General features: G+C 44.4%; 1 protein-coding gene across 2 annotated transcripts in view; it reads right to left on the bottom strand.

The window, feature by feature from the left end:
- The window catches only part of ASH1L (ASH1 like histone lysine methyltransferase), a 63,118-nt gene that overhangs the window by 35,839 nt on the left and 4,854 nt on the right, over positions 1-22,425 (bottom strand). The window contains exons 2-3 of one of the 2 annotated variants that reach the window (XM_063357115.1): positions 19,259-19,781; positions 5,771-10,517 (exon numbers count right to left, since the gene is read on the bottom strand). In XM_063357115.1, the coding sequence (XP_063213185.1) occupies positions 5,771-10,517; positions 19,259-19,681 (5,170 nt within the window). In that variant the 5' untranslated portion in view covers positions 19,682-19,781. The remainder of the gene's footprint in view (positions 1-5,770; positions 10,518-19,258; positions 19,782-22,425) is intronic. The other variant, XM_063357117.1, reaches the window with a different exon arrangement.

Below are 22,425 nucleotides of genomic sequence, written 5' to 3'. Positions count from 1 at the left end.
TCTCCAGGCTGAACAATCCCAGCTCTCCCAGCCTCTCTCTGTGGGACAGCCGCTCCAATCCCATAGTCATCTTAGTGGCTCCTCACCGGACTCACTGTAGTATGTCCATGTCTTTCTTGTACTGGGGAGCCCAGAACCAGGCACTGCACTCCAGATGTGGTCTCACCAGGGCTGCGTAGAGCCCGAGTAGAGGAAGAATCATCACCCCCGACCTGCTGGTGATGCTCTTCATAATGCAGCCCAAGACGCTGTTCCTCATAACAGTCTTTACAGCCTGTTCCACCAGCCAGCGAAGGTCCCTCTGAACAGCAGCACAATCACCTGGCGTACCCACCACTCCTCCCAGCTGCAAACGCGCTGAGGGTGCGCTCTTTTCCATCATCCAGGTCATTAGCGAAGAGGTGAAGTAGTACTGGACCCCGTATCCATCCCTGGGGTACGCTCCGAGCGACCGGCGTCCAGCTGGGCTTCGTGTTGCTGATCACAACCCTCCCTGCCTGGCAGGTCAGCCGATTCTCAACCCGCCCCGCTTTGTAAGAGCACTTCTCTTCTACTCCTCAGGCAGAACTGCTTCATGTAAGACACTATAAACTGCAGAAAACTGAAAAGCTAGAAAAAAAACCCCTCTTAAGAAAAAGCACTGCTCTAGACTTGTCTCCTGCTATGTTAAATTTTCCTTTTTAAGATCCTGTCAGAAAAAAAATAAATAAATCTGCTTTCGGTCAGCCATGGCAACTACGTTAAAACCCCAGGGTCTAAACAAAGGAGCGAGGCTGTTACCTACACACAAGTATAATGCACTGTTGGACTTCAGGCACCTGCATATATGTTCCGAATGCACAAGGCTTGCTATGAATTGCTAAATCATTAGATATTGGCTTATCACCGCAAGATGTCATCAGGCAGTGGCAATCACAATTACCATTACTTAAGTTAAAAACAATTTTTAAAAAGCGATAGAGATCTCATGACTACTGAAACGTTAAGGGACAAAACTGGTTATCAGCATCTTTGCTGATAACATGAGGAAAGACCTATTTCTGTTTGCTTTCTTACATATACATATTTTCTTACTGTAACTTGTTTTCTTTCCCTGAAACTTAAACTTTTAGAGAATCACAATTACTCTGGAAAGCTAAGGTTGTAGGATTTGTTAAAATGTCATAGAAAAATCTGCACGTTGCAATTATGAAAATGCTGAGATACTAAAAATTCAGATATTAGTAAAAAAACCTAGGTAGACAAAAATGCGTATGCCAGCACGCAATGAGAATATGCACATCAGGAAAATCTGTAGAAGATAAAATCTAGAATGCAGACCTAAAAATAGACTTTCATTCTTTCCCTTTGAAATATTGTTTGTGATAGATTAGCTTAGACCTGCATGTTCAGTTCTGATCTCTTTCCTTACCAACAGAGCCCAAAGAAACGCAGGAGTGGGTCACGAAATCATGCTCTCAATCAAGGCCACAAATTAGCACCCGTGCAAATGACCTGAACAGAGATCCTGAGGTGTGAGACGATGGGAGAATCCTGGAACGCCCCAAACTTATCTACCAGAAATCTTTAGGAAAATCTTTTTTGAGATCCTGTGTTGCCTCAAAGTTTAGATTTTTTTTTTTAATCATGGGTGTTATTAGCTCACAGTGTAACACCTAAGAGGAATGATTGTCCTCGATTGACAGAGGAAATAAACATTACTTTTCCAAACATTCTAACTTCTCTCAACCAGGCAGAGGAACGGTTTCTTTTGCACTCATTCTTCTCAACAAGGGCACCATCGTAAGGCTGCTGGACGTTGTCCCAAGTTGCAAATCATATTCCTGGTGAAGATTTTGATTTTCCTGCGTGGCATCCTGCTGTGGAGCTGGTGCTGGTGGGCTCTCACAGGGGGCTCCTGTACTGCCTGCTCCTGCCACAAGCTGCAGCAGAGCCGCGCAGGGAGACTGCTGCCTGTCAGAAAGAGCAGTCAGCTAGGGCTTTTATTCCAGAAGGAGTTTGTCCACTAAGAAACTGCTAAAATGCATTGATTTCATAAAGCGCAGATTAACACAAATACCCGGGGACCTCAGAGAAAAAACAAGAATTATACCGCAGGAATAAGCTCAGGAGCGGGCTTTGGCCAGGAACGGGCTGCAAGTCGTACCAGGGAGGGGGGACAAGAGAGCGAGGGGCCTGGAGGCCGAGCCGGCGGCAGCCGTGCCCACTGGCCGGCCACGTTCCTCTCCCGCAGATCCTCCTCCTTCCACGGACCGAGCGCTCCTTTCCCTCCCAGGCTGCGGCCCGTCCCGGGTGGCAGCTGACCGGAGGGTCCCGCCGGCGCTCCCGGACGGGTCTCTGCGGCACCGGGACGGACCCGCACCGGCAAACCGGGCCGCCGGGGACGGGCTCAGCCGCCGCCGCCGCCGGGTGCCCGGGGCTCGACCGCGGCGCGGGGGTCCCGCGGCAGAAGCAGCGACGCGGCCGGCAGAGGGCGGCGCTGCCCGCCGGTACCGCGGGCCGGTACCGCCCCCGCCCGGTACCGCCCCATGCCCGGTGCTCCGCCGCACGGTGCCGCCGCCCGCCCGCCGCTCGGTTCGTGTCCAGAGCGCACCGAGCACGGCTGCGGGCAGGGGCCCGGACCGGCGGACTCGCCGCGTCGCACCGGAGAGCGAAGCCGAGCTCCCGCCGTGCGAGCGGGGGCGGGCGGGCGCAGCCGCGTAGGAAGCGGGGCTGCTATCGCGATACAGCACCGCGGCCGCGACAGCAGGTCGGCCTCGTCTGAACGCCCGGAAAGGCACAAGCGTCGCCCACAGGCCTATGCCGGCCTGCCCCGGCCCCGGCCGTGGACTGCCGGAGGGAACGGGGGACGGATGGAGCCCTGGGGGACGGATGGAGCCCTGGGGGACGGATGGAGCCCTGGGGGACGGATGGCTGCCCCATCCCTGGAGGGGTTCAGGGCCGGGTTGGACGGGGCTTGGAGCCACCTGGGCTGGTGGGAGGCGTCCCTGCCCAGGGCAGGGGGTGGCACTGGGTGGGCTTTAAGGTCCCTTCCCACCCAAACCATTCTGTGATTCTCTGAAGGCAGTAAAGACTTCAACTGTGCTGATCCCCACTGAATGGCTGATTTTTTCTTCCCTTTCCTTCCAGGAATTAATTGTGAGCAGCGCACCCAGAGCAGTTTATGGTAAGCTATCAGCTGTCTGAAATAACTCCTGGTGTGAAGCTGCAGAAGTTTACTAAAGACCACTGTGAACTCCAGATGAACAGGGAACAGCATCCTACAAAAATCTTGAGTACAAAACGTTAGAGCTTCGCAACCTTCATCAGCATAACCCTGTGTAGGCGCCTTCTGTACTGACAACCAGCCTGCGGCATGTAAACTTCTATCTAAACTTCATTTTCTGTGAAATACCAACCTTCGCTAGAGTCCTCTTTGCCAAAACACGCACCTTTCTAATGCAACTTGGACACAGGCAATATCTGAAAGTATCTAGCACAGCTAACACCATAGAAAGATCTGCCAGTTCATTCAACAAGGCAAAGTTTACATGCAAAGTCTATAGAAAAAAAAAAGTGTATTTTCCATATGGGATACTTTGAAACAAAATACCGTGAATATCCCCTACGGATGATACAGAACAACTTCAGAAGGCCCTCCCCAGCGCTTTAACTGCTCGGATTCAGTGTTCTCTCCACCCTGCACCTGAACTGCACCTGGATTAATAAAGAGACAATCTTTGATGCACCACGGATTTTTTTTTTCTCCATCTGTGCAACTTTCTGAAGTGCACAAAACCATCAGTCTTTCATGGTAATAGTTGCAGAATCACAATTCAGCACTACAGCTAAAACCAAAACACACCAAAACCCGACATGCAACTTGACCCTGATCTAAAAAAAAAAAAAAACAAAACAAAAACCACAGCATTTTTACTTCAGTGGGGCTTTTTACCAGCCGGAGTGTTAAGTTCGCTCATACACTGCCTGCACGTGACGTGGGGCATTAGAAGCTCCTTGGGAATGAGACAGATACCGAGCTGAGCCGGTCTCCCAGTAAAACCAGCTGGTTTCCATGGCGGGAAATATTCAATGTGGACACAACATCTGAGGAACCGGTCAAACGCACTGTCAGAGGGAGAGTGATTCCAAGCCTTCACCAGCAAGTTTCAGCTTAAAACATCTCTGCTTTTTCCCTTAATTAGGTTGTTCATCATAAAAACCCAAGTCAGATCATTCACCGTAATGGAAATGCTCAGGAAATTCCCAGAACTGCACGAGCTACCACAACCAATTCCTCACTCCTCAGAGCCAAGTTTAACCCTTTTGGTGACCCAGCACTTTGAATTTTTCTTTCCACGGCTGCAGAAGCAGCAGTCGCATGGCTTTACTGCCTTCCCCTGACTCCCCCCCTCCCCGAGTAGTTTTAGGAATATGCAACAGAATGAAGAAATATGAACTTGTAAAAGAATCCAGCCACTTCCAGCTGCCCTTAAAATAAAGCAGCAAAGCATAAAACTCCCAAATGTCAAAATAAAACGAAGGGAAAAAAACCCCTTCCGTACATCTTGCAGTCAGAGCAGGGAGGTGGCAGGAGGCACCGGACCGGGAACAGGACAAGGAAAGGAGGAAGACGAGGAGGTATTACTCATTGCTAGGAGCTGGTTGTTTGCTTGACTTTTGGTCTCTGAAATATTAGTCACAAGTGGATTTGGACAAATGATTTAAATTTCGAGGGAGAGTGCAGGCAAGTACGGGGCGGGGGGAGCTATCAGACTTCCTTTACGCTGCAGAAGGGGCACAGAAGGGCACAAGCCCCGCTTCTGTCTTTTGCAGGTTATCTTTGTTATGTGGTGTCACCAATCTACCCGTGGCAATTATGTCAGAAGTGGATAAAACGTGAAAATTATGCCCACAAGCATCTGTAATAACAAAGCAGAGCATGAAGAGACACTTAAGTCAGCAGGGAAAGTCATGCATCGTATAGCTGCTTCAAGTCCTAAATTTCACATTAGATTATTTTTTTCTTAATATTACGCAAATGGCAAAGTTCCCACTTTCAGAGGGGAGGTCTTTGCCTTAAAAGCCATCCTCTGACAGCGTTGCCGCAGCTCTCCGCGTGTACCGTCTCAGCTAGCTCTGTGTCAGTTTTGCTCGAGGACGGGTAAGATGAATTTCCCAACCATGAATAAAGCAGTTATTGCAAGTTTTGGACGTGGCCATTCCCAGCGTCATTTAGCAACTGCTCTGAGGTCCTGCTGGAGGCCTCAAGGCAGGGATCGGAAGTTCCACTAGCAGGGATTATCACAGTCACTAAAAGGGAGTTACAAAAGAAAAAGGAAACATTTTCTTACACAGAAACGTTATTCACGATAGTAGTACAGCAGCTAGTCTGAACCAGGTCAACCCAACTTCAGACCAAACAGAAACCTGACTTTTAAAGTATCAAAGATCAGGAGAAATTTGAACTGATTTCTCCACAAAGGTAAAAGCGTAAGGAAAATGAAAAGACCTTTTCCTGAGGAAGCATCCTCAGCATAACTTTACAGGCTGCTTGAACAAAGCAGTACACAGAGGGACCTGCACAACCCCTGCGCTGATCCGTACAAACGCTGCCCGGAGCAGAGCTCTGACAGCACAGGGACACCCCGGAGCACAGGCCAGAGCCGCACTGAAATTCAACACTCCTGCAAAGGCAAAGCTACACCTGCCCTCCTTTTCTAGCGCGTGTTTGGTACAAGGAAAACCAGCAAGACTCACGGGGAAGCAGGCACGATTCGAGCTGCCTTACCTGCCAGCGGCGGGAGCGCCTTCTCCATCAAAGGCAAGGGCTCCTTTCGGAGAGGCCGAGTTAGCGAGGGGTCCTGGGCACTGAAGAGGCCGGGGCTGTCAGTTAATTTTTTACGTCCGTTGGTGCCGGTCGAGTTTGTGACTCTGCAGCTGCCTATTGCACTTGTGAAAAGATTTGTGTGTTCGTCGTTGCCGGCTGGCTCAGAGCTCGGAGTAAATCCCCCCAGGGACAGACCCGGGGAACCTTCTGAACAGTCTATCTGTAGTGGTGTCTGCAATCCCAGCGCTAACGAATTAGACTCCGAAGGCTCTCTCCTGACCCACTGCTCATCTCTGCTTAGCACGCCCTTGGAAGGGGACAGGTGAGGACAAGACATGTGACACCTGTGTTTCTCTTTATGTTTGTACCTCTCCCCAACAGCCTCCTTCCCAAATCTGTAGCGCTTCAAGGACTCCAGAACTGTTCTAGAAGAGCTATTTGCCGTTATAGTGTCCATGGAAACCTGCGGTTGTTCAGAAGAACGATGTTCTCTGTGTTTATGGCGATGTCTATGCTTATGCTCGAGCATCCAGCCGTAAGCCATTTCGGGTGGAACACTGGGGTAGGTGCTCATTGACAAGAGAGGAGTCCTACTTGTGGTGAGAAAAGCCTCCTGGCGTAACAGTTTGTGCTTCTTCTTGTGGTATTTGGTGGGATTGAGAAGCAAATGGCCTGTGTGCATGTAGGAAGGTGGTGGCAGGGGGGTAGTGAAAGAAGGAGAAGGTGGAGGAGGATAAAGAGTTGGCGGGTACCTTCCATAGTAACCTAAGCCTATGGGAGCAGCTGCAAGAGGAGAAGGAGAGTAAGGCATGCCGTAAGAGGGGTAGAACCCGGTACTGGAGAGAGGAAAGCTGAGACTATGCATAAAAGGCATTTCTGCCATAGCCTCCCGCATTTTTGGTGGCCTGCCTCTCTTTTTCTTTAAATCGGGTTTTCTAATGTAGTGCAAAGGATCTAAAGGAAAAGTAGGATGGGTATAGAAACTATTGAAATTTATCCTAAAAATGGTAGGCAGCAAATCTCGGGGTATAAAATGGTGACTTCTGTGGGTTATTCTAATTTCACTCAATCGACTTATTAATTCTTCTAATTCGGCAAGGAAATCTGGGTCCTGCCTGCCTCGAAGTTGAGGATACTTCTTTTTCCTTTTTCGCTTCTGTCTCTTCATTTTGTCATAACTAATGTAATCATGACTGCGGCGCTTACATTTGTGTTTATGCTTTTCTTTTAGATTACTTAAAACAGTGGAAGTTTCGGGTGGAATAAGGGAAACGTGATCAAACGAATGCCTTTTCTTCTTTTGCCCACAAAACTTCTCCGCTCGATCTGAAGTACTGTTGTTATCTGTTCCTATCCCACTGTCACTGGGGATTGTCTCGTCGCTGTGGGACTCGCTGACTGGGGAAGGAGTGGCTTCTTTCAGCGATGTCAGCTCGCTCAAGTGAGACGGAGAGTTTGGCAACAACGTAGGTGGAGATAACCTCCTCCTTCCCTTCGCAGCCTTCTTCATCGCGAGGGTCTGCACAACGCTTCCTTGCCTGGAGTGGATGTGTAAATACGGCACTGAGCTGGGCTCAATAAATCCCGCGTCGCTGCTGACGGGGCTCTGTCCCCCACTCACTGCAGATGACTGGGAGCAAACTGGGGATGGAAGAATCTCAGAATTATTAGCTGTTGAAGGCAGCAAATGGGGAAGTACTTGTCCCAGTGACGTACCAGGAGCTTGTTGAGCAGACTTCTCGAGAACTGTCAAACTGGCAGAACTGCTCGTTAAAATACCATTCAGGACAGCCTTAGGTTTCCTTCCTCTCCTTTTTCCTATGTAAATTGTTCCTTTCTTGCTGACGTTTATTTGCTGGCCTAACTTTGAACCAAACGTGGCAGCAAGAGTTGACACTGTGTTGTGGAGTTTAGATTGCACTTTCCCTTTGTTATTTGGTTCCACTGTACTAGACAGAATCTGATTCAAAAGTTTCTTTCGCTTCAGGGTTTTCATTTTATTTATTTTTCGAATAATTGTTTTCATTAACTGTCCGTTATTTCTCTTGGCAACTTTTCTGTCTGAGTCTACTTCCAAATCAGTCATGCTACAAATAGTAGGTTTTTGGGCTTCTTCCGGCCCTCGGAGCTGGTCCTTTCTCTCAAAAAAATCCCCGCTTCGATGTTGATCGCTTTCAGACTCTATCTTGCTTGAGTTATCTGTTCCAACAAAAGGTGCCACAGAAAGAATAGGTGGCTTCATTTTAATTGAGGACCTGATCTGTCTCTTAGGTCTCCCTCTCTTTTTAGGAAAAGGTTGTCCTGATAAGCTCTGTTTTAGAGAGGGAATTTCTACTTCAGGCTGCAAAATTGGAGGTTCTTGCTCTTCTTTTGACTGCACTGAGAAGACTTTCGATGCTGGGATCTTTAGAGTTCTTTTGGGTGGACCTTCGAGCTCCGGCATCTCCTTGGATTTAGGTCTTCCTCTTTTGGGTTTATACATGTCAGGTAAGAAATCATCTGACATACACAAACTAGAGGGTTGTTTGTGAGCAGTGTAGAACTTTGGGGTTTGCTTGTCAGTCTCAGCTAACAGTCCCAGAGACTGCCCACTAGCTTCATTCAGTTTTGGCAACTGATGTTTGACAAATTCATGCTCCACAAATGAAGACGGTCCTATGTTTTTTAAGAATTTGGCCTGCTCCAGATTACTGCTTGACAGTGCACTGTATGAAATGTTTTTAAAAAGCTCTGACCTTTCTAGTTCTAGACCCTTTGGAGGTCGGCATGCGTTTCTTGACACCACTTTAGTCCATCGTGGTTTCCTTCCTTTTCTTTTCTTTAAAGGTTTTGATTGCTGAGTAGCGCTCAGGTTTTTTGCTCCTTGGCAGGATTTATCTGATGCAGCTATTGCACCAATCTTTAGGAACTGCTTGCTACTAAACAAGCTTGTAAAACTAACTACTGAAGGGGTGACAGTAGCATGAATGCTTGTTTCAGCTGCCAAAATGGGCTTTTTCCCTGTAGGACTAGTTCTTGAAGTTTCTACGTAAGTAGCTTTTGAATCATTTAAGTCTTTATCAGCACCTTTAAAATCGGTGCTCAGAGCATGGTTCAACGTTCTGTTTATATTCAGAAGTGTACTGTCAGAAGAAAACTGTGTTTTGCCAATCTGATCTGAAATACCTTCTAAGAGATCTGACGTGGAACTTAAATGCAATGAGTTAGATGCTAATTGTGAAGACGTTGTTGAGAGGCTCCTGTTTAAGGTGGTAACAGACACCGTGGGTGAAGGTGATGGGAGATTTCCCTCTCCTACTGCACTAAACGGGGACTTTGCTGTCGAGACGTCTGAAGCACCTCCTGTTCTGAAGTCTGGTGAAGTGCAATATACGGGAGGCTGTTTTTCATGCTTAGATGTTTCGTAAATCCCTTTTTCACTGGTTGAGTAAGCATCCTGTGGAACGCAGATTCCTTCATTAAACATCTCTTTGCCTACATCAGCAATTTCTTTCCGAATTGAAAATTTCTCCAAGATACTTTCTTTATTCTGTCTCATAATATGCTTCTCAAATGTTTTGCTAGTAGTATTTTCCTTCAGTAAATCTGTAGTCTCATGGCTTTCAAGGCTACTGAGGTTTGAATTGCAAGGAAGCTTAAAGGGCTCTGAGGCTGGCATAAGAGAGTCTGCTTTCAGAGTTCCAGAGTCCTTGTTAACCAAACCAACTGGACTGCCAGTTCCTGGCGGCTTCTTTCCAGAGTCCTTGCTAACCAATCCCACCGGACTGCTGATTCCTGCCATCTTCCTCCCAGAGTCCTTGTTAACTGGTCCCATTGGGCTGCCAATCCCTGGTGTCTTCCTTCCAGAGTCTTTGTTACTCAGAACTGTCGTATTGCCAGTCCCTGGCATCTTTCTCATGGAATCCTTGTTAACCAGTCCTGCAGGACTATTTATTCCCAACAACTTCTTCCCAGCATCCTTGTTAATCAGTCCTGCTGGAGTGCCAATCCCTACTGGCTTCTTGACAGACTCCTTATTAGTCAGTCCAGTCGGAGTGCTTATACCTGGAAGTTTCCTCCCAACATCTTTGCTGATTAATCCAACTGCAGAGCTGGTCACCGGCTGTTTCTTTCCAGAGTCACTGTTAACTAACCTAGTCGGAGTGTTCATCCCTGGTGGCCTCTTTCCAGAGTCCTTGTTAACCAATCCAATTAACGGGCCAATCCCTTGTGGCTTCTTCCCAGAGTCTTTGTTAACCAATATGGCTGCACTACCAATCCCTAATGGCTTCTTCCCTGAGTCCTTGTTAACCAATCCAACAGCAATACCAGAGCCTGGCAACTTCTTTACCAAATCTTTATTAACTAACCCACTTGCAGGTATGGTTCCTGGTAGCTTCTTCCCAGAGTCTTTAACCAAACCAGACGCAGCTCCATTTCCGGGCTTCTTCTGCTTTGTTTTGGAAGACTTTGAAGGAGGACAAGTTGCAATAAGTTGAGCCAATTTTTCTGTTACAGTTGTTGCTCCGTTAATTTGTGTTCTATCCTTTAAGTCAGAATTATGGCTACTGATAAGAGTCGTAGGAGATGACTTTATACAATCTGTCATTTCAGAGTGCAATGGGGAAACTTTCTTAGATAAAGGATTTGTTTCTACTTGTATACCTTCTTCCACATGTAACTCAACTGTTGCAACTTCTCCAGCTTTCTTGTACGACTTCGAAGGGTCCTAGAAGTTAATAAAAAAATAAAATCTTTAGGAACAGAGCACAAAGCCTCTGCGTAACACAGCACCTTTTTATGTTGAGATGATTAACACTTGCTTTGATAATAGGGTAACTATATAAACACATGGTTCGTGATCCTATGCTTTAATATATTTCAGTGGATATGTCAACGCTTTTCTGATGTTAAGGAAACCTAAACTCGCTCCCAGTCCTCAAATGTAAACCATTTAATCTGTGCCCCAATTATAAACATTCTCCAAAAACACTGCTGATAGTTATTAAAAAAACAACATTAACAATAATGTGTTGGACCAACTATTCGTAGTGTGATAGCACTCAAAGACCTCACATCTGCGGAGAAGCAGCTGGGCAATGCGCTGCACTGTGTAAACGTGTCCACGCGCAGCTCTACCAGCGTTCTCAGTCTTCTTCCGTGATACCCTCAACCACTGCAGTAACAGGTTCTCCTCACAGCTGACTGATGACAGTACTAAAAGTAGTCAAATCATTCTGTTGTTTATATGGGGCAGGGGGAAAGACACACACACAACACACATCGAGTAAATTAAACTTGCAAAGTTATTTTCAGTTCTCACCCAACTAAATTTGAAATTTATTCAGTAAAGGTTAAAAAAAAAGTGCAACACCCATTACCTCAGTAAGTTCTATGGGGAACATCTCAATAAATTAATCTTTTATTTTAGAAGGCCGTTCTTTCCGTACAGTGCCCAACATATCTCTGAAATGCATGGGATACGTCCACTCCAAGCAGGGGCTAAGAATGGAAGACTCTGATCCCTTATGAGATAATTACACATACACACAATTTGAAAACCTTCTGGGATCTATCATCTCAAACATTAAATAAAGAGTGAAAGGCATCAATGTCACCCCTATTCCACTCTGCTGAGACGCCCCTGCAGTGCTGCCTCCAGCTCCGGGGCCTCGGCACAGGAGAGACACGGAGCTGTGGGAGCGGGGCCGGAGGAGGCCCCGGAGCTGCTGGGAGGGCTGGAGCCCCTCTGCTGGGAGGACAGGCTGAGAGAGCTGGGGGGGGTCAGCCTGGAGAAGAGAAGGCTCCGCGGAGACCTTGGAGCCCCTTCCAGTCCCTCAAGGGGCTCCGGGAAAGCTGGGGAGGGACTCTGGAGCAGGGAGGGGAGCCACGGGATGTTGGGAATGGGTTGAAACCAAAAGAGGGGAGATTGAGATGAGATGTGGGGAAGAAATTCCTTCTTCCGAGGGCGGTGAGCCCCTGGCCCAGGTTGCCCAGAGAAGCTGTGGCTGCCCCATCCCTGGAGGGGTTCAAGGCCAGGTTGGACGGGGCTTGGAGCCACCTGGGCTGGTGGGAGGTGTCCCTGCCCAGGGCAGGGGGTGGGACGGGATGGTCTTTAAGGTCCCTTCCAACCCAAACCATTCCAGGATTATAATATGATATGTATGATACGGTATGATATGATATTATATTCATAGCTCTGCAATAAAAATCAGTAAGACAATTGCATGGTACCTACTGTACTTGTTTACAGGGAGCATTAGATTCATCATGCTTTACAAAACTATAACTACTGTTGGCCAATATCTAATTATGCTGAAAAGAAGACATAGCCTGGATTCCTTTGAAATGATTTGATAAACAGCAAATTTTGGTGCTGATCGTGAACAAAGTATTTAAACAGAAGACTGCAAGCTGGATTCAGCCTGACAGTTTCCTAGAGATGGGAAGTAGTTGCCCGGGTCATGTGCTGCCTGAGCTGTCAGAGCCTCTGCAGCGCATAAACAGGCACAACACACCCCCGCTGCTGCCTTTCCGCAGGGATGGAGCAAGAGGTGTGTTTCTTTCTGCCTGCATACAGGCCTCACGCTTACATGGAAACTACACCGAGTCAGCACAACAGGACTCCAAAGCTGGAATCCAACCACTTTCGTCAATGCTCTTGGATGTTCCTGGGCCAGACTGAGTGCTAGAGATACTAACTACATAGTACTAACGTCGTCTTTCTGATCATCCCAAATGACGTCCTTCTTAAGAGTTACATCCTCTTTTCTATGGTCTTCAATTTTGAAAAGAACTTTGGAACAAAATTGTAATCTTTGTTCAGTGGACTTAGATGCATTTGAAAAATTCACCTCGGGAATATTGACTTGGGAATTCAACTGTATTCATTCCTGTATTCGCTGAGCCACCTGTGTATACGTGCTCTTCCTTCTTTCTTCTATTTCTGCCGTATAGTTTGCTACCCTACTAGATAGTTTCTGTTATATCCTCACACTCCACCATTTCTGGGTATCGAATGCCTCTTGTCAGGCTCCATGTTCTCCTACCCACCTCTGTTTCCAAACAGCTTGGAAGTTTTATTAGATATTTAAATAAATAAATACATACATACATAAATAAGAAAACCCTTCCAAATACCAGCTTTGATCTAATAAGATGCCAGGATTTTGAAAACATTACTTTAGCATCAAACAAGGATTCTTTGAAAGCTGAAGGCATTTGCCCCGGAAAGTTTCTTTCTCATCTAGGGTAAGTGAATTCTCCAAGCACACTGAAAATGATTTCAAAGAACATGAAAAACAAAACAAGAAACGTCTATTGAGACGACAGATACAAAGTCCACATTAAGTTTGTAATTTTTTCAGCATTTTTAAAGCCAAAATGTTTATATGGTAAATTATTTTCCTTTTTTTCCCATAAAGCCACTTAAGAATCAGTGTGATTAACAGAAACATTTTGGGGGGTGAGGGGGAGGTTGGGGGGAATAGTGGTACGGGTTTTTTTTAAGGAAAAAAAGAGACATCTTGATCAAAATATCTAACCTTCTTCAGAGAAGGTTGCACTAATCTGGCTGCTGCAGTAGCTGCAAAAACATCAAAAAAACCCCCAACATAGATCATAGAGTCAGAGTTCCTTCTTGCAATTATTTATTATTAAAAATTTTGATTTATCTGTTAAAGTGAATGGGAGGTATTGCATACCTCCCATTGCTTAAGGAGCACCATATGGGAAGAATAAGACTACTGCAAACAGATGATAAAAATTAAACTTAAGTAGTGCACAACCAGGAACTTCAGGAATAATAAGGACCTTTTCCATATGGAAGGCAACAATGGGAGAAAAGAATATGAATACGCTGGTCATATACTGAGGAAATCAAGTAAATCTCTCAGCTTAAGCCAGGAGCAGTACAACTCTGCCAGCACCAGCCATAGCAAAAGCGGTGGTAGGCAGCAACTAGAAGTGTTTTTAAGACAGTTATCTAAAAACTAGTGAAAACAGATCACCCCATAGGTCTCAGACGAGCCTTCATCACTGCCTGTTTCTTTACTAGGTCCACTCTAAACCCCTTGATGTGCCAAAGCTAAATTTCCCTCGCTGCTCTGCCCACTGCCCTCCCAGCCCAAACCTGTCTCCAGAAAATAAACACGATTTCACAAGAACAGTGATACGTCCCTGATCAAAGTTCTCCTTCTGCGGGAGGGCGGCCGTGAGCATCGGTTGGGGTCGGATGTCTCCCAACCTGCTGCCATCGTCGAACAAAACCCACCAGTCATATCAGTTACTAGTTTTAAAGCTGTGGTGTAGAAGAGCCCGTGCTCTATGGAGAATAGGCTGGCACTTAGCCCAGCTTTTCTGTGGCAGCTGCAATCTTATGTAAATTATGCTGGAGCGTCACATTTCAGGAACTTCCCCCCAACTTAGCCACCCTCGTACTCACAAAACATCCAGCTGGGAGGCGGGGAGCAGCCATGCTATGTCCTACTGTGCTGGAGACAAAAAAGGTGCCAGGCTTTCCTGAAATAACTTCTACTGCACAAACAAGCCCTCCGTCAGACGGGAAGGAGAGATGTGAAGCCCAGCACATGTTACAGAGCAATTTCAAGGAGTGCAGCGCTTCAAAGCTTCAGCGACTGGCGCGGCCACATTCCCACGCAGCTCTGCAAATGCGGATCAGGCCTCCCGTTTTCCTTCTGCTCCCGGCGCTGGGGCTGCCTCACACGCAGCGCATCCAGCCGTTCAGTGTCCTCCTACGGTCCTGGGGAGCAGAGCACCCTACTGCACTGTTCCACTTGAACACAGTTATACACCCGAGAAAGCCTGAAGTCAGCGTTTAACGCAGACAGTTTTGTGAGCACTACTAACAGATCACTCACAGGAAATAAAAATAACCCCCCTCACATCTCCTAGGTGTTTCATCCACCAAACTCACCTAATACAACTGCAAACAAGCACAGGCCTCAGGCTGCTGCTTCTAGACCTATTCTACGCTACCCTGGCTTTCAGATGGCAGGTTTCATCGAGGCACACGGCTGTTAAAAAGGTCTAGTTTACATTACATTAAAAAACGTATCGTGCTTTAAAACTAAACCATTTATTGCTGTGCAATCTTTAGCTGTAACTGCCTGGCGTAAAACTCTATCCAACAAAAGAGTCACCCAAAGCAATTACATAAAACATGTAAGATTTCATAAAATTGTCATTATTATTAATTTTACACTGAGCTGATTTTAAAATTTTAAATCGCCTATGTGGACATACCATCGATTTGAGGAATAAAAATTCCAAGTTATGCTGATACAAACTATTAACAGCTTATAATCAATCATTCCAGAATCATCATGGGCACCAACAGTAAAAATTGGCTTTACTTGTAAAAAAGGCATTCATTGTTACACTACAGCATGGTCTCAGGGTTTATTATTACTAGATTATTACTTAGTGCTGTTATTATTGGTACTTATTTGCAAAAAGCTTAAGAGGAGATAGTCTCTCACAGGAACAGGGATATCTCCTATCAAGTCTGGCGTAAAATTCACTTCTCACACTGGAACCAAATCAGCAAATGCAAGAGAGTCTCAGCTTCCAAAAGCTGAAATAGTTGGAAGAAAACAGCTTGTTAATGAAAATTTTGTTTGTTAATTCTCTTGAGAACTACCAGCAAGTAATAAGGATTTTTATATGTACGTACACAGGGACATAGAGAGGGATTTCCCCATTGTCATTTTAGCTGTCGTACTTCTGGCCAACGCACAGGCTATAATTCAAATTCTGAAGAATCACAGAATTTTTCTGTGTAGTTGTGGCACCAATATATTCTGCACAAGTTCCCAAATAATAAGTGAAGGTGTGTTTGCTGTTTACTTTTCACCAAGTCTTTTTAGACTTTTCTAAACACAAGTTTTACCTAACTACCATGAAAAAAAGACTTTGTAATAACTAGTCCGAGACAAAAATTTACGTCCCAGATCCTGCAGAAAATATTCTTGAGCTACTCAAAATGAAAATAAAACAAAAAAATTCTTTCGCTTTGTTACTTTTTTGCTTGAAAATTTTCAGTTAGTGGCTGTGATTTCATCAGCAAACTTTCCTGTCGAGCTTCTCCACATAACCAAGGGCAATAGAAAGAACTCCAGAATCCTGCACTCAGCAGTTTCACAAAGAAAGAAGGGGATGGAGCAAAAGGGCATGTTCCAACTTGCTTCGCTGTTTTACCATGACTATTTCGAATTACAGCAGGCTGTTACTATCACTTCTTGCCTTCCTATTTTCTACAACTTTAGTAATGTAACTTTGCTATGTCATTGGCTACGTTTACCTTGCAAGCACAGGTAAACCATTCACTCAAACACCGCTTGGGCTAAAACTAACAGAAGCAAAATTTAGATTTATATCTAAGGCCCAGCAAACGTCACCAGCCACACGGTCTGTCTGTCACAGGACACTCTTCTGAAAGAAAGAAATCCCAAGTTTCACATTCAGTGTCAAAAAGCAAATTTAGTACTCTCTTGCTATCACAGTAACTTCTAATTTTGTTTCTCTTAACACCTGGGAACCTTAGCCACTTCTAGGTCTCCTTTTCTATGATTTTCTCTTCAGAAGACTATTAACTTTTTTGTCTACACATTTCTGGAGGACAAATTGTAAACATCCAAGTTACCCGTCTCACCTACCCACCATCTTTCAGACTGGAGATAAACCCTCTATTAATGTACTGACGACACTCCCCAAGTTTTAAGAGTCCTTTAAGCACTGAGCTTCAGAAAGAAGAATGACTGTCATAGATGGGAGTGCAAAGTATTTTCCTACAATTTTAATTTTTACACTGACACTCCCAGGAGAAGATTTACTCTACTTCTCTTTTTGTCTTAGTGCTTAACTGAGTATAGTGCAAGTGCTAAATTTTCATTCAAATTCTTTGTTCCTCCTCTAAAAGTACAGAGAGTTCAGTGTCACAGCTCAAAGTACAGCCACATCTTGCTCTGAATTGGTCGTATATTTGCTTTATTTCCCCTCCTCTCCATCAAAAGGAAAGATTAAGGGCTCACTTTCATTTTGGGAGTGTAATCTGCAGTGCTAAAACTTGCTTTATTTCATTGCAGTGAGAAAAAGAAATCCCTCGGGTATTACAGTCAAAACACACAATGGTTTTAAACCACGTTTGCCATTTGTTTCTAGGAAGATATTTTTTAATCACGCTTCCTAGAAATCAGTAGGATGCTGTAAAGCGTCATTTCTAACAATCCAAAGTGCCAGAACGGCAGCAGGGAACATAGAGAGTTAAACAACTTGAAAACCATTTCAGTACAATTTGAGAGAGCGAGCAGAGTATCTAAAGTGAATTAGCATTAGTCAGGGATTTGAAACTATCTTAAGTAATGCAAATTTAATGCAACAGATCTGCTCTTCTCAACACTCAGCATTTAGGTTGTTCGCCAGACAAGGAGCAGGAGTAACTCCACTTAGAGTAGCTGGAATTAAAAAGTGGTACGGTATCAACGGTATCGTATACAGTACCAATAACATTTAATAATACCAGTAATATTTGTTTCCCAACTTTCTACTTTGCATTTGAAATACGATGGATCTCTTGAAGAAAAACTTAGCATATAAACAAAGATGTCAAGGATGAACAATCCATGCTGTCATCATCTAAGTTTAAATATTAATTGTTCTCCCTGGTAAAAATACCCAGGGCATGATCTCTTGATGCATTGGGAAAGTTTCCATACTTAACAGGTCTCTTCGCTAGTAAGAAATTTTCAGTTGCAAACACCACCTCAATTCGGACATCGAATCAATGACTGGATATTCCTGACTGCCCCAATAACTCAACTCATTGCTACAAAGTCTTGTTAAAAAACATTAAAAAAAGCAATGAAAAAGTCATCAGTATAATGACAAATTGTGATCGACTCTTTCCATTTTTTTCAAGATGAAGCTAGAGAAATTATTAGAAATAATAAGCTTGTCCTGAATGTAAAATAAAGAAGACTGTAAAATAAAGGCTATAGCCAAAGTTTTACATTACATAGTGTCCCACTTCAGAATTTCTTGTTTGATAGGCTGACTAAAAACACTTTTCTGTTTATAATGGAGAAAAAACCCAACGCAGTTGCACGGCAGAGTCTGGAAAAAGTAATTTTAACCATTATGCGTAATATATAGCACACTTTTTCTTTCAGGGCATAATTTATTATTTCTCTTTGAAGATCCTCTTGCTCAACAAGAACCGAAGTCTGGGTACGCCAGGGGAAAGACAAAGGTTTGGGTATGTCAGACAGCCATCAGCTCAGGACAAGATACAGGCATTTTCCTTCCCTTTGGCTAGGCTCCACCGTATGAGATAAGCCAGGACAGGTTTATGCAGGTGGCCTTATGAATAGGAGACAGGCTAGAGAAATGAAAAACCTGCAGCCTTGGGAACCTCTGAAGCAGGAGCCCCATGAACAGACAGCCCACAGGGAAGGAAGGGCTCTGACTTCTAGGGCCTCACTGTATTCCCCTGCCGCATGGCCTGGCGGGGCCAAGCTGAGGACGGCTACGTAAGGAACACGCAAGGGCACTGGGAGAGAGAAATATGTGCTCATAGAGAAACCCAGAGAGGTGCAAGAAAAATGGGTGTGTAGGGAAAAACTTCAGCTTTAAGTCAGCAGGCATGTACTGAAAGGGGACAGAGTGTGAAGGGCGTATTCTAACATTTTATTAGTTAGCAAAGCTTCTATGTATACTGGAAAAAAGAGCATGCTGTAACAAATCACTTCTAAAATTTAGCATCTATGCAACTACATTTATAATTCTTGCCATTTATCCTGTTTTCCCTATCTGTTATTGCTGCTCTTACTTGTTACATCATGCATATCATAAAAACAAGACATCCTCAAGGCAGGGCTATCTCCTTACAGTTGGAAAATACCTGGCACATCTCTCAATCCACTGCATTTATATGCAGTCTATCATCAGGCTCTTTTCTAACACATCTGGAAAAGTATTTTTTACTTTTCAGACACTGCTTGGTACTTTCCTCGCAGAGCGTCGGTTAAGACATAAAGCAAAAACAATGGTTCTAACAGTTAAGAAAAAAATATAAATCCAAATACTAGCGACAAGCACAGCAAATACACAACCCCACTTAAACAGTGACAAACCCCCCCATTTTCTTCTATACAACAGACTAAAAATGACACTACTGCTTCTCAGAATTATACCTATGATGTTCACTTCAAGTTAACATGGCAATTATCTTTCACTGCTGTTAAAAAAACATTGTCAAGCTGTGAAAGAGCAAAAGCATTTTTTCCTGTTGACAGAAATGAAATCAAACCATTTCTAACTTCAGAATCTCCAATATCAGAGGTTACATGGAAAAAACGGTTAGCAGAATGTGATCGTGCAGATGCCAGAAACATTTAAACACAGTTTAGATTTACTCTGACTTGTAAAGCAGTACATGAACACGCCACTCACTTGTTTTGAAGGACAGTGCTCATTCTTCTCATCTGTCATCTTCCCACTCTTCGGTGCCCTTCTTGGTTGCTTGATGCTGGTTTTTATAGCAGGCCGGCACACATAATTTTCAAGGTTCTTGGGAGGCTTTTTCGTTCGCTTTGCTTGAAGACCAATCTTCAGTTTCAAGTTTCCCTCTGAAAAGTTTGTTTCTTTCACTGAAAACTGTTGCTGTGCATCAGTCAGAGCCTCATTCTTCCCATTCTCCGTACTGTTCCCCTCCCGATTCTTCTTCTTACTGTCGTCTTCTTCCTTGGTGGAACTTTCTAGCTGTACTTCTCCTTTTCCTACCAACGTGCCAATATTTACTGCAGAGGGGCTTTTCCCAGAAAACCCTTCAGAATCAGAACCCAGGCCTAACATAGCAGTATTCCGAGGGTCCATCACAGGCGGAATATAAGCCTTCGGGTAATTTTAGGGAAGATTTACAGAGATATGTTCCACAGAAGATCTGTTCTACTACTGGCAGCCAGCATCTTTTACGCTGTAGAAGGAAGACAGACAGAAGTAAACTTTGAGGAAATTACGCGAATATCAAAAACAATCAGAAAGCAGACAATCATATTTCAGACAAGCACAATTACGTAGCTGATGTTTCAAAACACCAACCCTTCCTGTAACCTACTACAAAAATACAATTTATCTGTAAAATTGCTTTTATATGATAGGTGTAACTCAAAAGCATGTGGATATTATAATATAATTCATCCACAGGACACTTCAAATGATGGTTAAGACTTTTAATATTGATCATCAAATTTTTTTTATTCGAAACAAGAACCCATCTACTGCTAGTACTGACACTTTTAGTCCAGCCCTTCTGAAACAGCTGCATGTAAGGAATGATGCAGCTAATGAAACCTATGATAAAGCATCCAAAACCCAGAGACAATCCAATTTTAATCATCTGAGACACTAGGAAAGTTGAGCTTAACTCAAGCATGCATTGGTTTATAAACATGCCACAAAATCTGCTTATTAGTTAAGGACTTCCCACAATTCAGGAAGAAGGGTGAGAGAACAGAAAAAACACCCCACCAAACACATCCCCACACTAGTTTGTACTTCCTGGAGCACAGGAGCAGAAAAATCCACACTTGTGTCATCAGAGACACTGTTATGTATGTATAATTAACCCATTTATCATAAGATATTAGATCTTTTTTATCACAACTAAAGCAAAAGTTGATTTGAATCCACTTGCTAATGCAAGGGGGTCAGATCCCTGGCTGGTGGCTGACTTGCGCAGCGTGCTCGGGCACCGACCACCACTGAGACGGATGCTGCTCTTACCCCCGCTGCCAAACAAAATCTGTGTAGCCTGTTATAATTTTATCTGTACAAACAAAAATCATCACAGCAAGAATCTGCAGAAGATACAAATATGCTGTATTGATCATTGATTGATCCCTGAAGGTGTTCAAGGCCAGGCTGGATGGGGCTTGGAGCAGCCTGGTCTGGTGGGAGGTGTCCCTGCCCAGGGCAGGGGGTTGGAACTGGATAAGCTTTGAGGTCCCTTCCAACCCAAACCATTCTGTGATTCTGTGACAACTTCCAAAGAGGACAAATCACAGCCACTAAGGGGAAGCTAAACACACGCATTTCAGTATGGTCAGATACTCAGAGTACGATGGAAGAGAAAGGACACAAGCAACGTCTGCAGAACCGGGGACCTGAAAATCAGCAACTGTCCAAAGGGCTCTGTGCACAGGACGAACAGGACCTCCTGGTGAAATGGGGCAGCTACAAGGACACACATGATCCTTGGAGGGCACTGGAACAGTATCAGGTCGTTTTGAGGCTGCTAGGGCAGCCCACTGCCAGATGCCCATCCACCCCACGGATACGCACACCGAGCCACGCCAGATCAAACCCTGTTAGCTTTAACTGCGGCCTGGGAGAGAAGTTCTCCTTTCTCAAGTTCCTGGAGCCAAACCAGAACAATCCAGGTGGACATGTTTCTTTTAGGGGCACTGTAAGCAGAAGGTCTTTAAATATCTTCATCATTTAAGTATCTTAAACATTATTGAAAATGAAGTATGTCAGAAAGAGTTCTGAAAAAATACCAGTGTACTGAAAAGAGCATCACAGGAACTTCACCAGAATGTTCTTCTGTTCTTATCTTCTATACAATTACTAAGGCTGAATTGTAAGGAATGCTATGAAAAGATTTCAATTGTTTCAATGAACTTCAAAATGAGTTTCTATGGTTTCAAAAAGGTACCAATGAGCTCAGCAATTATTTATGACATTTGGCCTCCTGGCAGGTGAGCACATGCACACTCGAGCTCATCAGCACATGGCAGGTTCCAAAACCATATGTCTCTTGTCCAGCGAATAATTCGAAACCCAGCAGTGAGGAGGTGCTACTCTGCGGTGGCCCAGTAAACACGAGCACTGCGTAAAAAGGGGGAAGGATAAGGAATGTGAAAGGCGATACTGGGACAGGACTAAGGCAACTGCAGTGGACACAGGTTGCAAGACAGATGCCAGGATTAGCGGGGACAGAAGAAATGCTGCTGAGAACACAAAATGCCAATCGTTAGGAAGTCAGACTTCATTGGCTGCGTTCTCAGAGAAAACAAACTTATTTTCACGTGTCCTGTGAAATTATTAAAATTTCGTTATTAAAAAGGATTTCTATCTGCAGCTATAACTTTTAAACTAAGAACATCCTGAAAAATCAAACCCACTATTATTACTCATAAAACCAGAGGCAATAAGATAAAATCTCCATTTTACAACTAGAAAAAGTGGGTAGAGCAGTGTGACACAGGGGGCTAAAAAGCAAGTCAGTGACAGCTCCTAGTTCAAGGCCCAATCTTCGGTCCATTAGGCTACGCCATGTCACCAAAAAAGGGCTTTTCCATACATACCAATGCACAAAGGAAAACTGGCCAGAAGTAAAATAATTTTAAGCTAATGCATGAATTTTTATTATTGAAGTTCAAGAAAAGGAGAGAATCCTACAGGCCACCATGCAACTCTCAAATCTATGTTCTCACAAATTTCTTCTTCTCTCTATGGTCCAGAATAGCTACAACAGTCATTCGCTTCAGTCATCTTCTTACAAATAAGATTAATTAATAAGCCTAAAATCTGAAACCAAATTAAATTGAAACAGCACC

The sequence above is a fragment of the Chroicocephalus ridibundus genome, chromosome 21 (genome assembly GCF_963924245.1).
Source record: "Chroicocephalus ridibundus chromosome 21, bChrRid1.1, whole genome shotgun sequence".
NCBI classification, from domain to species: domain Eukaryota; kingdom Metazoa; phylum Chordata; class Aves; order Charadriiformes; family Laridae; genus Chroicocephalus; species Chroicocephalus ridibundus.
The sequence above is the reverse complement of the archived record's forward strand: the minus strand, read 5'-3'. Positions and strand labels throughout refer to the sequence as shown.